General features: G+C 39.4%; 1 protein-coding gene across 1 annotated transcript in view; it reads right to left on the reverse strand.

The window, feature by feature from the left end:
• LOC108878702 (crumbs cell polarity complex component 2) overlaps window positions 1-8,556 on the reverse strand; it is a 30,677-nt gene extending 22,121 nt beyond the window's left edge. The window contains exons 1-3 of the mRNA XM_018669645.1: window positions 8,320-8,556; window positions 1,335-2,030; window positions 720-915 (exon numbers count right to left, since the gene is read on the reverse strand). Of these exons, the coding sequence (XP_018525161.1) occupies window positions 720-915; window positions 1,335-2,030; window positions 8,320-8,389 (962 nt within the window). The 5' untranslated portion in view covers window positions 8,390-8,556. The remainder of the gene's footprint in view (window positions 1-719; window positions 916-1,334; window positions 2,031-8,319) is intronic.
• Between the last annotated feature and the right edge of the window lie 6,468 nt (window positions 8,557-15,024).

Below are 15,024 nucleotides of genomic sequence, written 5' to 3' on the forward strand. Positions count from 1 at the left end.
AGTAAGTGGATTAATTCTTATCCCTGGTCAACTTTAATGTCTGCTGTGCAGCCTCAGGCTGCTGGATGACACATCAGGTTTACCAGGCTTATACATATGACAACTAAGGATAGAATAATTTTGGGATTGGATAATCTCTCACAATCTCTTACAGTCAAACTAAATGTATGGTTATAAGCTTGACTATAAATGAGCATTTAATTAAATTCCACCACATCACAAACATTAAGCACCTAAAAACATGAAAATGACATAGAAATGACATTAAAAAAATATGTCATGGATACATACTGTATGTCTCAGAAAAGAACTTATATTAAATGTCATATCATAAGCTTTACAGCTGTGAACAAAAGATGTTGTAAACTGCTTGTTGAGAAGCTGGGCTTCCTCACTCAGTACACTTTTTTGACCTCTGAACCTTACAGGGAAACCAACCAGAAGGAGGACCTGAACTCTTATGATTGTTTTCCTCCAATACATTTTCTCATGAATGTGGAGTCAAACTGTAGAACTGCCAACCTTTATAATCATCTTGTTCATTCTGTTCTGTTATTGGCATGAATGCTGTTACTGCCCATACAATACAGGGCATAAACTATGGCAATGGATACAAAAGTCTGAGTCAAGTCAAGTCAAAAACCCCAATCATTCTAACTACACTAAAGTTGTATGTGTGGATAGGTGCTGACAGTACACATGCATGTGTGTTATCCTACCTGTTGACCCCGTCGATGCACTTGCCCTCATTCAGACAGGGCATGCTGGCACATTCATCAATATTGACCTCGCAGTCTTGGCCCTGGAAGCCAGCCATGCACTCACACTTGTATGTGGCAATGTAGTCTCGGCAGGTGGCACCGTTCTGGCAGGGAGCCACCTCACACTCATCGATCTCTACCTCACAGTTAATCCCTGATGGAAACAGAGAAAGAATGGCAGTGGGCCAAGGCATGAGATTGGTAACACACCTAATTATCTTAGCACAGGTACAGATACAACACAATAACACAGTAGCTGCCAAGAGCTAGAAATGATTATATTTAAAGCTACTGAATGCTATCACAAAATTATCTTAATAACAGACAAAAGACAACTGTAAAATCAAGTCTGCAACAAGACACAAATTCTAGTCTCCCACATTAAAGTGAGATGGACTACATACCTATTCACCGCCCTGACTTCCATACCTTTATTTAATCCTACTTGAAAATGAAAATGGTCAAATGTCTTTAAATCAACTGTCAACTTATTAGCTAAGACTCTCTGATGAAATGATATAAAATTCTTTGTTCAAAGGTCCAGTCAGTCATAACCCTGACACAGTTTCTTACCTTTGAAGCCTGAAGCACAGTCACACACATAGTGATCCACTTCATCCAGACATGTGCCATTGTTTTGACAAGGTCGGGAGGCACACTCGTTGATGTCCAAATCACAGTGGTAGCCTTGAAATCCAGGCACACAGAAACACTGATAGGTGTTGACCCCATCTTTACAGATGGCTCCATTTTGACAGGGCTCAGACTGGCATTCATCAGTGCTCTCCTCACAGTTCATCCCCTGGTATCCAGCAGCACACTGGCACTGCTGCCCCTTGTCAGGGATGTCCATACAAGTGCCACCATTCTGGCATGTTTTCTCTGAACAAGTGGTCAAATTATCCTGGCAGTCTTCACCTCCTAATCCAATTGGACAGTGGCAGGAATATCCATTGATTCTGTTAACACAGTAGGACTTCATACCATCGCAGGGGTTGCTGTGACATTCATCTACATCTTGGGTACAGTTGAGTCCTGTGAAGCCATCAGGGCAGTGGCAGGTGAATTCATCAGTCCCAAGTTTGCTGGTACAGTTGGTACAAGGAGCTGTGATACAGGCATCGTACAGCTCATCACAGTTTTTGCCCATGTACCACACTGGTACTTTGGGGCACAGGCACACATAGTCACTAAGGTGGTCAAGACATGTGGCACCATTGTTGCAGGGAGATGAGAGACACTTGTCTGCTGCCACTGTGCACAGAATACCTGGAATGGGGAGGTAAACTGCTATTAAAGATGCAAAAGGCAACATTTGTCGACATTTGACTAAATCATATATTCAAAACCAAATGAGTCTCTTAAACATATGAAACTTTTGTTTCTTTGGTACCTCTGATATATATGGTCTCAAAGAAGCTGTTTTAACTTCTCTCCAATAAGTGTTTAAAAATGTGTTTTTTCCTCATAACCAACAAATGACCATGTGCAAATACAAGTACATGTTTTTGCAAGTATTGTATGTATCATACTGCCCTTTTAAAACATCTTGTGTACAATAATTTTGTGTTATTTTGTTTCTGTGCATAAACAAATCTAATGCTGAAATTGTTGATTATGTTACATTTAAAGCCCCACTCTGTAATGTGTAGCACCTTGACCCCAACTTTCAACACATGGTGGTGAAAGAGAAAATGGTGGGTGAGTCTGAGTAAGGTTGACCATTTTTGATGGTTGTTGGGCATTAACCAGAGATTGGGGGTCTTAAGTTGCACTGAGGAATATTTTGACATTAACAATGCCAAAAAATACAATGTAATGTTATGTGAAGGACTTTGCTCACAGGGAATTAGTTCCCTGCCCTCAGCACCATGGAGCTTTTTAGCCTCTTTCAGACCACTGGTTTGGTTTTGTGATTCACAATTTCACAGTTTATTACCACTGCTCTCTTAATTCTTCATTTCCAGTCACAACAGGCAGCTGTGGCCCACTGTATAAACTACCTGCTCAGCACCAACAACAGAGAAATGAAATGAGCAACTAACTGATGAACATAGTGGAAGATTTAACAGCTGAAGAGCCAGATATTTTTTCTTAGAAGCTGAGAGAGTTGAGTTGAGAAGTTGAGACCAAAAACTAACCTAAGAATGGAGTGAATTTTGAATTAATTTTTTTTAGGTAGTCAGAAACATGACTCCAAATCAATTATAATGTTGCTTTGTGTCTATTGAAGGTATGAATATTCTAGATATGTCTCTGTCACATACTGTTTGATCGTCATTTTAATTTTTGATTTTAATGTTTGTCCATGGCCTCTGCCTCCAGTGTTTCACATGGTTAAATAAAGGAAATAAATGGACAAACAGGCAATTGTTTGGTATCAGGTTATATATGATAATATATCAGTGCTGTATTTACAACTCCCTGCATTGCCCACAGCTATTTCTATTTATACAAAAAAGGACACTGAAAAGTGACATCAGTATGAAGTATTAAAACACCAAACAGTGTGAGTGGTAATTGCCAAAAATAAACTTAAAAAATTATAAAGGAAATGAACGGCTAACACAGTACACTGGTCTTCCACTGTAAGCTTTGGCTATATAACCCTGGGGCTTATGTACAGTGCCTATGACTCTAACACTAAAGGTGTAACCAATCAGGTGATGAAGAGTAACAAGCCTTCTTTCCTCTTGACTTAAGATCACAGCAGATGGTGTAAAAGTGAACGTATTACATGACAGAGCTGGCAGCTGTCAGTGTTGTCAATGAGCACTTCACTCACTACAGTTAACAGGATAATTTTCTTACACTACACTCCTTCATTCATGTAAAACCATACAAATGCTTCAATGCTTTTACCAGTGTCTGTCCATCTGTCTGACATGGTCCAGAGCATGAAAGCCTAACAAATACTGACCTAACTGCTACACACTTGTTGTGGATGTTCAGGCTTATGGGAGGATGATTCTTAATTTTGGTGACCTCCCTGACCATTTGCTGAGTGTCCTCATGCAAACTAGACTTTGGTAGTCTTGAGTTACCCCAGTTCCAGAGTATTAACTTTATAAACAAGGTATTTATGGCTGGATTACCATGGAATTAGTTGTAGTTATTTGTAGTCCATATCAGATAAATTCTCCTGTCCTGGCCCTCACTCCAAGCACATGCTGAAGTAATTCAAGCTCCACAAAGAACCCTCTTGAATTAGACAATTCAGCAACCTGTTCTGTGGTGCACTATGGTGATAAATGTCAACATTTAGCCTCACTACTGCTAATGCTTAAAAAAATAAAATAAAATTATGTGTAACAAAAACAAGTCTTCTTTCTTTTTAGGAAAGTAACATTTTCATAAGTAACACAAGTCATTAGGTGACTTAATTGAGAGTAAATGGTTGGCAAACACCATTTGTTTCACCACCAAATGTTTCGTGGAGTGGGGTGATGTGTTTAAGTCCCAGAAATGAAGCTGCAACTAGCGTGTGCATTCATGTGATGTTAGAATACTGGAAACATGAGTTCCTGACTGAGAAGATTCATGTGGATGATTACCACCCTGCTCTTCATTCACCCTGTTCACCTACGTCTTCATCGCGTTCGCCATCTCAGCTAATGCAGGAGAAGCAGCAGTTTGCCAACGTGTGAGTCAACCATAGTGAAGCCTCAGTGCCAGAGGAGTAATAGACCAGACCTAGGTTCACGTATTGATTGACAGCTGAAAGGCGAGGCTCACTCAAAAAGTTGAGAAGGGAACATCTCACTGCTGCAAGGCTGAGTAATCAATCTGACTAACAGAAGCCTTCAATTGCACCTGTCCAAATTAAGATATAATTAGGAGCATATTCCGGCTAAAAAAATGATTGACATTCTTAACATCAGTCTCTCTTGACAGGTTCTGTTTCCATGTCGTGATTGCTTAAATGAGTTTATAGCCTAACTAGCGCTGTGAGTGTTAAGCACAAGGGTGTTTTGAGCAACCTGCTAACATCAGCATGACATGCTCACCATGACAATACTGACATGCTGATAATATTACTATGTTCACCATATTAGTTTAATGTGTTAACATTTGAGGCTCAACCAAAGGCATACTCAGTTAGATTTCTCAACTAGATTCATGCCTCTAATCTCATGAATCCTGTGGGCTGACAGGGACAGGGACAGGGTGTGCTCACTCTCCACCCCTCTATCCAAACCCCATCAACCCCTTACACATTTCAGGGAGCTGATAAGGGCTCCTCCTACACACAGCCCACTCCCCTACCTCAGAGCACTTCATAGATCATGGTTATTAGCAGACAGGGCTGATCCCTGGCACTGACTGGTACCAGCATCTCAAGCCAGGAATAACACTGAGCAGGCCTGCTGACTGATCAAACCACCGACGCTGTCCAGAGACCTCAGCATGTCTCCTCATGGGAGGTTTAGTTTAATTAGACATATTACTACTCCCTCTGATGGTTTGATTGTCATTGAATGTGTATCTGCAGGATTTCCAAAAACTAAAGGCTAAAATCAGTTTCAAGACCACTTAAAAACAATAAAGATGCAGTTTATCAGGAACACCAGTACACTTGCTTGTTCATGCAATTATCCAATCAGCCAGTCATGTGGCAGCAGTGTAAAGCATAAAATCCTACAGATGCAGGTCACGAGTTTCAGTTCACATCAAACATCAGAATGAGAAAAAAACACAGAGTATCTGAGTTTTGTTGTTGACCATGTTCATCCCTATATGGTCATGGTCTTGGTGGGTCTATCTCTGTATCTCTAAGTGTTATAAAGAGTCCTGACAGTCCAAACCTGCTCTACATGAAAAGTGCCTCGAGATAACTTTGTTGTGATTGGGCGATATATAAATGAAACTGACTTGACGAGACAACTCTGGGGAAATTATGTGGTACAGTCATGTCAACATGGAGCAGAATCTCAACAGTGGCAAAATATCACATTAAGGAATAAAGAGAGTGTTTAAACTATACATCAATCAGAACTGCGCATGCTTAGTACTCAAGTTAGTTTATTTTATCATGAAAAAAATACACTTTTATTTTGACTAAGCCCCAACAGCTTAGGTTGCAACCATTTATTACACTTAGTTTAGTTGGCACAATTGAGATATGTGCAACATGAAAGACATTAATGTCTGTAAGAGTATGTTGCACTTGTGTAGTAGATAAGATCCATGTTGCTAACATGAGTTTTTAAAAAAAGATTTGGTTTTGTTTCACTCTCTGCAGGTGCTAAAGGCAGGGGGAGGGAGAGAGAGAGTTTTTCTGGAGTCATGGCAACAGCAACGTAAACTCAGCAGACAGTCGTGCTGCAGGGCAGAGGAAGCAGCAACACTGTGAATCACAGAGAAAGGGAAGCCCCTGGCCAATGCACAAGTTGAGCTCAGAGGAATTTTATTGATTCACCACGAGGTACTGGCAGCTCTGCCTGGCTTCAGCTTTGTGCTCCAAAGGCTCCACAGCAGTTGGTTACTTTATACAAAAAATGCACAAATCCTGAATCAGTCACAGTTATACACTGAGTCTGAGACACACACCCTTTTGTTTCCAGGGTTGAGCTGCTGCAAAGGCTGTGTCACTTCTGACACAATGTTTGTGTCTAATTTGTGGGCAAATTTATGACAAAATATGTGTTTTGTAAAGTAAAGCCACGTTCATCATCCAGAATTTTTTTCTTAATTTTTGTTTTCTTTTTTTTCTTTTTCTTTGAGATTTTAGAATTGTAAGACTAGTCCTTACACCTATACTTATCTCCAAATCAGTGTGGTTTTTCTGGTATTAATAGCGATGACTCATGAGTTATCAGTTGGCTCGTCCATACAGCATGGACAGAGTCATCCTCCCAGTGATTTTATCACTTTTTCCCTTGAAAAATGAAATACCTCAGTGCTGGGTCTTTACATAAACTCACTGTAGACTATTTCAACCCCAGATTTCCAGGTTTTGGGTCACCAAGAAAAACCTATTAGAACAAATTCTCCTGGACACTGAAAGCCTTAAATGCACTTGTCTCCTTCATGTGTATCATCTGGAGATGACAGCCCTTAAGAGGCCTGTACCGGAGAGGGAGGATGGTTCCTCTGCTGTTTTCTTTTTCTCTTTCATAAAACTGCAGTTGTTCAGGATTGATTTCATTACAGCTAAAAACCCTATATTCCTCCTGTACCATTACTAGTTAGGTGTTACTAGGCAAACTGCATCATAAAATCCCTGTCATTCTCATCTTCATATGTATTCTGCTTCCTGTCTGTGTTTTCGGCTGCTGTCTTTTTCTTTAAATCCTTCAGAGCTCAGAGTTCCAGGTCTCTTGCCATGCTCCTTAATACCCATCACTCCCTCCTTTCAAAGATGAGACAAAAAAAGCAGTGCAGCAGTGCACACAGACGCTCAGCTCGTTACTATGGTGATCTTTGACAATGCCACCCACAGCCAATCCCTGCTGCTGGCCCGCCACCTTTTAAATGAGCCTCAGACGCTTTACATGAATGAAGGTCACGGGAAAATTGGGTCAAAAGAGTTTCATAAGGTGCTGGGGTCAACCAGCACCCCCGGCCCAGACACACCCAAAGACTGGTGCTGCACCAGTTACACATTCATCACACAAGGGAGTTAAGAGGAAACTAGCTGCATAGATCCTATTAAATTATTTCATTATGTGTTGTAGTATGAGCCAAGAAGTTTAAAGACTTTAGACAAATTAAGAAATGTGCTGAATGTCTAGGGAAAGACTTACCTACTCACAAAAACCCAGAAAATCATTATCATCAAATCATCAGTGTATATCACATCACTTATTTCCACATTACCAACACTGTCATAATTACAGTATAGTGTACAAAACAAATAATATTGCTGACGCTACTGGTTAAATGTGGATTTCTTCCTATGCAGTAAACAGTAACCTTTAGTGCTGCTCTAATAAATAAATAATATTAATAAAAAAACATCTTATGGGTCCATAATTTCCTAATAATTTCCTATGATGTTTCATGTAAATTACTTTGTAATTACAGAGAAAATATCTATTTCGTTATTTAAGGATTATTTACAATGTACTTAATCATGATTATTCACTGTGTGTGTATCTGTATAGTCACTTGTAGACAAATTTCTAACCTGCTGCACACTGACTAAAATACCCTCCTGGTTACCCTAGTAATTAACTGAAATATATTCATTTGAAGTCAACCAGCTGAACATGGTTTACATTTTTCCTAATGTTTCAAATAAAATAGTTCTTTGCATGAACATTCTTGGAACTGATTAATAAATTATTCTTAAAGTATGGATTTGTAGAATAAATGTTTTCCAATCTATAATTTACTTTTATATCATTGATCTATAGTGGTTCTAACTAATAAACACACAGGGCTGCACACATGCACTCCACACACAAACAAAGGTTACAGCTACAGTTGTGGATGAAACTGTGAATTTCTGTTTTTTGCACTTAAAACTGTTCTCACTGTGCTGGATAATTAAATGAACTAAATGCATACATCTCAACAGTGGCAGTAAACTGCTCGGCTGATGTTGATGACTTACCCAGTTTGAACATCATCATGGTGATCAGCACCGTCTTCTGATATCTGGACCAAACTCGTCCAAACTCCATGGTAAAGCTCTGCTGAGGTTTCCAGTCAGTACAGAATAATGCTATCAGTCCACAGGTTCTCCACCCACAACACTACAGCGCTCCATCCAGGCTGCTCCAAGTTAGCTGCTGAGGGTGAGCGGCAGCACCTCCGGACCACTGGGACACTGTGTATGAGTGTGTGTGAATGTGTGTTTTGGAGTGTAAGTGAGTCACTGTGGGGACCAAGCTGGGCTGGAGTAAAGCAGAGTAATCACCCCAGCAGACAGTGAGGGGAGGAAAACATGGCATGGATAACTGGATTTGACTCATTCAACCACTGGGTAAATGACTGTATCTTGTCTCACTCTGAACCAGAAATGGACTCACTGTTCACAGCCATTACATCCATATTACATGTTGTTACATTTACATGTTTTTCAGGAATTATTCAGTGCACCCATGCACTTAATACCAGCGTAACTCCAGTCAATCACAGTGATGATGCCATTCAACATCTTATACATGGGCTGCAACAAATGATTATTTTCATCATTAGTTAAATTGGTGATCATTCTCCCAGTCTTTCTAATCTCAAATGTTACTCTATATTACAAATACTGATGAATGCATTTCACATTTTCTTAAAGCCCAAGCTGAGTTAAATTGCAATTTACCTCTAAGCCAACCTTAAGGCTCTCTATGTCAAAACAAATAGTTGTAAATTTGTTTTAAGATATGTGCCCATGTCTGTAGAATCAGTCATTAGTTTCTATGAACAGATTCTGTCTTTATTTAGATAATGTTGAATGTTGTTAATAATCCAAAAACCATTATGATCATTGAAGTTGCTGTGGAATGTATGACTTTCTTTAGAGACTTCACTTTCAGTTTAAAATGTAAATTCACAAGTGTGGGTTATGAGCCAGTCCTGGAGTCCAGTTTAGAATTTGTATGAATGCAGGTCTTGGATCACTGGATTGTTGCTCCCCAGTCCTTTCTACTTCCACCCCCACCTTTGGGAGCAGGGGTGGAGGGAGCTTATCCAGCCCTATCTGGTTGGCAGAGGCCTCTGTGGCAGCTAGACTAATGCCTTACTCACCCCCACTCCCACTCCCCACCCCCAACCCCAAACCCCAGTTGAACCCCAACCCCGTATGTTCTGAGCCCTCCAACCTGCTGTGTTCACAACAACAAAAAACTTTAATTAAACACTTGGTGGGGAGGAGGGACATTAAGGAGGGAGACGGGCCTTCTCACTTCAGCACCTTCAACAAGCAGCATGCAAATGTGTAAGTAGTGATTCACAGCAGCTCCACAGCTTCACATTCCTCAGTGACTGGCTGCTGCTTTCATTAAAGCTGCCACACAATAGAGAAATAGACGACAGGCTGACATGGAGTCTCAGCCAGGTCGGCCACACAAAGAGGATGCTGATGGTCTGTCTCTCTGTCAGGAAATATGGAGATAGCACTGCGTTTAACTTCCACAGGAGTTTAAATCTTATTTTAGATTTGTGACTCCTGCTACACACTCAGTTGTACATGACACCACATGTAGTAAACTGAGGGGGAGGGTAGCCCGGATCAGACCTTTTAATGACCACCTCTGATTTGTTAAGGACACTCTGTAGGGATCACTGCAATCTCAACATGAGGGTAACATAACTGACAGGTGTGGTCAGTGTAGCGCAGATGATGTTACTTGCATGATTTTTATTTTACAATGGATGGATTAATATTTCAAAATGACGTTTTTGTCTTGCTTCTACAACCAACTTACATGTCCTCTTCATTATCTAGCTGGTTAAACATTCTGAACAGAGATGGACAACAGACCCACACTTTAAAGAATCTGAGGTAAAATTGTGTGGTGACAGTCTCTCATTACATATTACTTATTAAGGCTACTGACAATCAGCTGGAGTGCCTCCCTGATTTCGGTTCAGTTCAGCAACTCAAATAAGTCTGGGTCATGACCCCAGTTGGATAAACAAGTGAACAATTATAGTTGAGGGTATGGTAAGAACATGACCGTCTCCCTCCATGGCTGTCCAGCTACACTCATAATGACAGAAAAAATGACAGAAATAACATCCCTTGAAATGGTAAAATACATTATCAATATAAGCTACAATAATATCTATGAAAAATATTAAGTCAACTACTGGGCTGCACTCGACTCTAATTTTGTTATCGGGCACTATCGGGTTATCACAACACACGATACAGTCATCAGCAATTTGGAGGCCAACACTTACACCTCCTGTAAACATGTGCTCTAAATTTAGTTCACATATCAACAACGCCACAAATTTCCAAAACTGTCTTGAAGATAGAAGGAATGTGAATTGTTGTATTAAGGGAAAAACTCCTTTTTTTCTTTTCTGCTCACATTCTTTTCTGTTGCCTTGTTGAACATTAACTAATCACAATCTTTGATGTCATTTCCATCATATTAAACCTTTCGACTGTATTGAATCACATGTTCTATTCCAATGTATATACACAGTGACCTATTTCTAATGGACAATGAAGGAGGGTGTGATCTGGAAAAGTCTCATAAGTTTATCTTATGTACAGCTGGCTCTGGCTATGAATCTCTGGACTTCAGATCACCAGGAAAGTGATCACCTGCATTTGGTAATTTTCCTAAAGGGAAATTCTTAAATGCAAGTTTCTTTAACTCACAGAGGGAGGACACAATCTCTTCCAAAAATTAATCAGATGGTTCTTGACACACTGGAGACACATCAGTTTGTAACTGTATCTTGGATTCAACAAGACTTAAAGGTTAAGCCTAAAAACATTTTATATTTTATTTTTTTGTCAACAGACCACATGAAAATAGAAAAAAAAAAAGAGTAAGTTTGCCCTAACACCAATCATTGTAAATGTCTGCAGACTGATGTATCTTGTTCCTCTGTGTCATAGAGCTCCATTATAACACTGAGTCATATTGTTTCACTGGGTGACATATTCCTTCATTACCATGAACACACTCTGTGGATTATTTTGACTCAAGAGAACCAAATGTAGCTTATTCTGCTCCAGAAAATAGTCCCCAACAAACACACTTTTTTTCTTTGAAAAATGTTAGCTAAAAACTACACTGCCCATCTGTTATAATAATTTACTAAACCTTTCTTTAGATAAAACTACACATTGATTAGACATTTTTTAAAATGTACATCCTCAGTAGGAACCAATGGGCTTACAGCAAAGTGCAACAGACAGAGCAGGGAAGTCAGAAAGTGCTGAGATAAATGGAGTGTTGGTTTTGATCCTGTCCTGTGTCCTGTCCTTGTTGAAATAAGAAAACTATAGAATATTACTACCCTTATCTTTTGGATATCGGAAAATGTTTCTTTTATTTTTGGAATTTGTGAACTGACCCTTTAAAATAAGACAAACCCTGAACAAAATAACCTCCTGTTTGTGGTTTATGGAAGTCATGTATAATCTTATTTGATATTAAATGATGTTAAACTATTTGTAATCTCCTGGATGTACAGCACTCTCGCTGTTGTGTATATACCTCTGTTCAAGTTTCCACTGGTACAAAACAAAGAGGAAACACTGTTGATGGTATTTTACAAGCTGTGGGAAGAGCAGCAGCTGGCTGCTAATGGGCAGTCAGTACTAATTCTGCTATTGAGTAGTTAGTGAGGTTTACAACAGTCAGTCACTGCCCACTGAGGTGCATCTATTTACACTATGACCAACAGTATGCTAAAAAAAAAAAAAAATCTGGAAAAATCTGAATTCTGGAACAGTGTCAGAACAAGATTAAAGCACCTGGAGATCAGTGTCATGTATGTTTCAGCAAGAGTGTCTTCTTAAGGAAAAATCCCAGATTTCCCACCTTCACTTGAGAGAGAGAGGAAGGACTGACCTGTTTATAATTTATGGTTCTCCTTATAAAGCTCCAAACAGGAGATTTGCAGTGGGTACTCCCCTCACTCTCAATCTCTCACTCTTTCTTTTCCCCGCAGACATTCCCTACTTCTCCACAGCTCAACATCCAGTCCAGTCCAACCCTCTTCAACAATGGCATCTCAAAAAAGCCCCAATTGCCTTGTGACCCTTAACTTCACCCCCACTCACCCTTTTTTTTTAAAACTCCAGCAACAAAAAATGCTGCCAGAGCTCAGAGATTCAAACTCTATCTAATACCCAGTCCTTGTGTCCACATGTCTACAACAGCTCAGCTTTGTATTAAACTGTTTTTTTAATTCACAAAAACAAGTTACCAGGTTGAACACCGAAGCCTAAAATTGGTGTAAAAATTCACCAGTGATGTAGATGTATAAAAAGTCTGAAATAAAAAAAATTATAAATTAAAAAAGTTAGAACATTGCGTAGGAGAGGCTGGAAGCCAATAAAAAGTTTATAAAGATACCTCCCCATATGAATATGAATATTTACACTTCAACAAGGAAACAGATAAAAACAAAGATTATTCATCAAAGTTTCATGAACTCAGTAGAGATCCAAATTTAATAGAAATTAATTTACAATAAGTTTATGTTTATGAGTTAGGATATGTTACAATGTAAACCTTCACTGGTGAGAATGATTTTGAGACGTTTTTTAGATAAGGATAATGTAGATGTTGATTACAGTTTGTTCTAAAGAGATGGTCCTCTGTATTTCAGTGAATTTTGACTAAGTCCAACAATATGGAAGATGAAAGTCCTTGGACTGTCTTATGGAACATGTTACAGTAAATGATATATGCTATTTACAAGCATAGTGATAGTATAGCCAATGTGAACAGGTAAAGAAAATATGGTCACCTAAAGACAGAAAAATGTTAGGTGTCTAAAGGAATACAGGCAAAATGCGGAAACAGCACATAAAATGAAGGATGGCCATACCAAGACTAAAACTCTAAAGGCCTGATATTAGATTCCACAGGCATAACTGCTGCTTTAATGTTGACCTTATTTTTGTAATATGTCTCAATTCGATATTCCTTGTGTTCAAGTGGAAACTTTAACCTACTGCTGAAAGATTAAAGTGTCACAGAAACCTTAGAATTCATCCTCTTTGGAACATGAAAGTCTATTGAAAATGAAATGGAAATGTGGCCAGTAGGCTGTGCAACTGCATGAATGTCAATAAAAGGGGCATGTTACTGAGCAAAACCTTCCTGTGCAAATACAGGTTAATTGAACACAGGTTTTACTGCTGTAGCCTAAGAGCTGAAACTGTGCTAAGAGACTGTGATAACTACAATACTGTGGCTCAGCTCCACCTGGAGAATTAGTGTGGATAGTGGAAGTCCCAGTAAGAGGATTCTGGCCTGTTCAAGCATCTTAAAGAGCAGCGGCATTAGATACATGACCAGATCCCTAAGGTTTCTCACTGAGGGCGTAATGTAGCTCACCAAAGCAAATCTCTGCTGTGACTTCACAAATTGCTCCTGTTGTCTCTAATACCTGATTAGCACAATAAAGTGATTTACATGCCAGCTGGGGCCTTTCTCACTACCTGTCAGTGTGAAAGTCTTTGTTCTCTTCTGGCCCTTATTAAGATGACATCCATACTCACCTGGAGTGTACAACATACTGGGCAAAAACAATCTTTGCAATAAACTCTGCAGATGTATGGCTAAATCTCCAAGCTCAGTGTAAGAATGTCTGCAGTTCAGAAAAACAGCTGACCTCCTCTCTAATGATATTTTCTCTGTATGGTATAAAGAGATTGTCAGGCTTCAATCTGTTGTCCTATCCACTGGCCTTCTGTCTACAGTAATCTTGATGAGGGGCTAATAAGCTAGAGAGACAGTGGCTCCCAGTAGTGCAACCCCCCACCCCACCCCAGTGGGCCCCAAGACCTTCCAAAACATCCACCATTAACCCTTCATCACCCAGACCTGGTCAGAAATATGTCTGCTCAAATGCTCAAGTAATGAAAGGGATTTGAATAAAGCTTGCAGGGATCAGAGCAAACTTCCTCTTGTAATATTTGGAAAGTACATATAATAGTGAAACATTGCATTCCATATAACTTTTGAGATTGTGTCTGCCTGTCAGCTTAGCTCTGACATTACCAGGAATTCACAGCAGGGGAGTCAGGACAGGCCAGACACACATGTATTTCTGTACTATGGTCATTGTTGTATACCTGTCATAAGAGAATGTTAAGTCTTCAAGAGGTAACATAACATAAATGAAATTTCACATACATCTAGAAATGTAAAGTTTGTAAAATTTCTAATCATATTTTGATAACACTCAAATTTGCCATTAATCCAACTACCACATACTACCTGCCGCACTGTGAGTCTATAGTCGATGGAGCTCCTTAGGCTTTGTGGACCTGAGCAGTTCTTTGCTTTGCCTGATTGGTAATCCAGAATCAGCACTGGTCACCAGCAGTGTTTTGTCTTGTAAAAATTACATGACAGTTAATATTTTCCCATAATGCAATCCTGAGATAACATTCAGATAGCTGAATATATCAACCTTGACTCCCTCTCTCTATACAATTTACTGCAACAACAAATACTTTTGGAGAGGAAAAGTAATTACACCTGGTTAAAATAAAAAAACAAAACAAAACTCATCATTTTATTAAGTCTGGGCATGTCACGTCTAATTTAAATTGCCTAAGGTAGAGCTGCTTGCACACTGTGCATAACTGTGGTGTGGCCTCTCATTCACTACCTGT

The sequence above is a fragment of the Lates calcarifer genome, linkage group LG13, assembly GCF_001640805.2.
Source record: "Lates calcarifer isolate ASB-BC8 linkage group LG13, TLL_Latcal_v3, whole genome shotgun sequence".
In the NCBI taxonomy this organism is placed as follows: domain Eukaryota; kingdom Metazoa; phylum Chordata; class Actinopteri; family Centropomidae; genus Lates; species Lates calcarifer.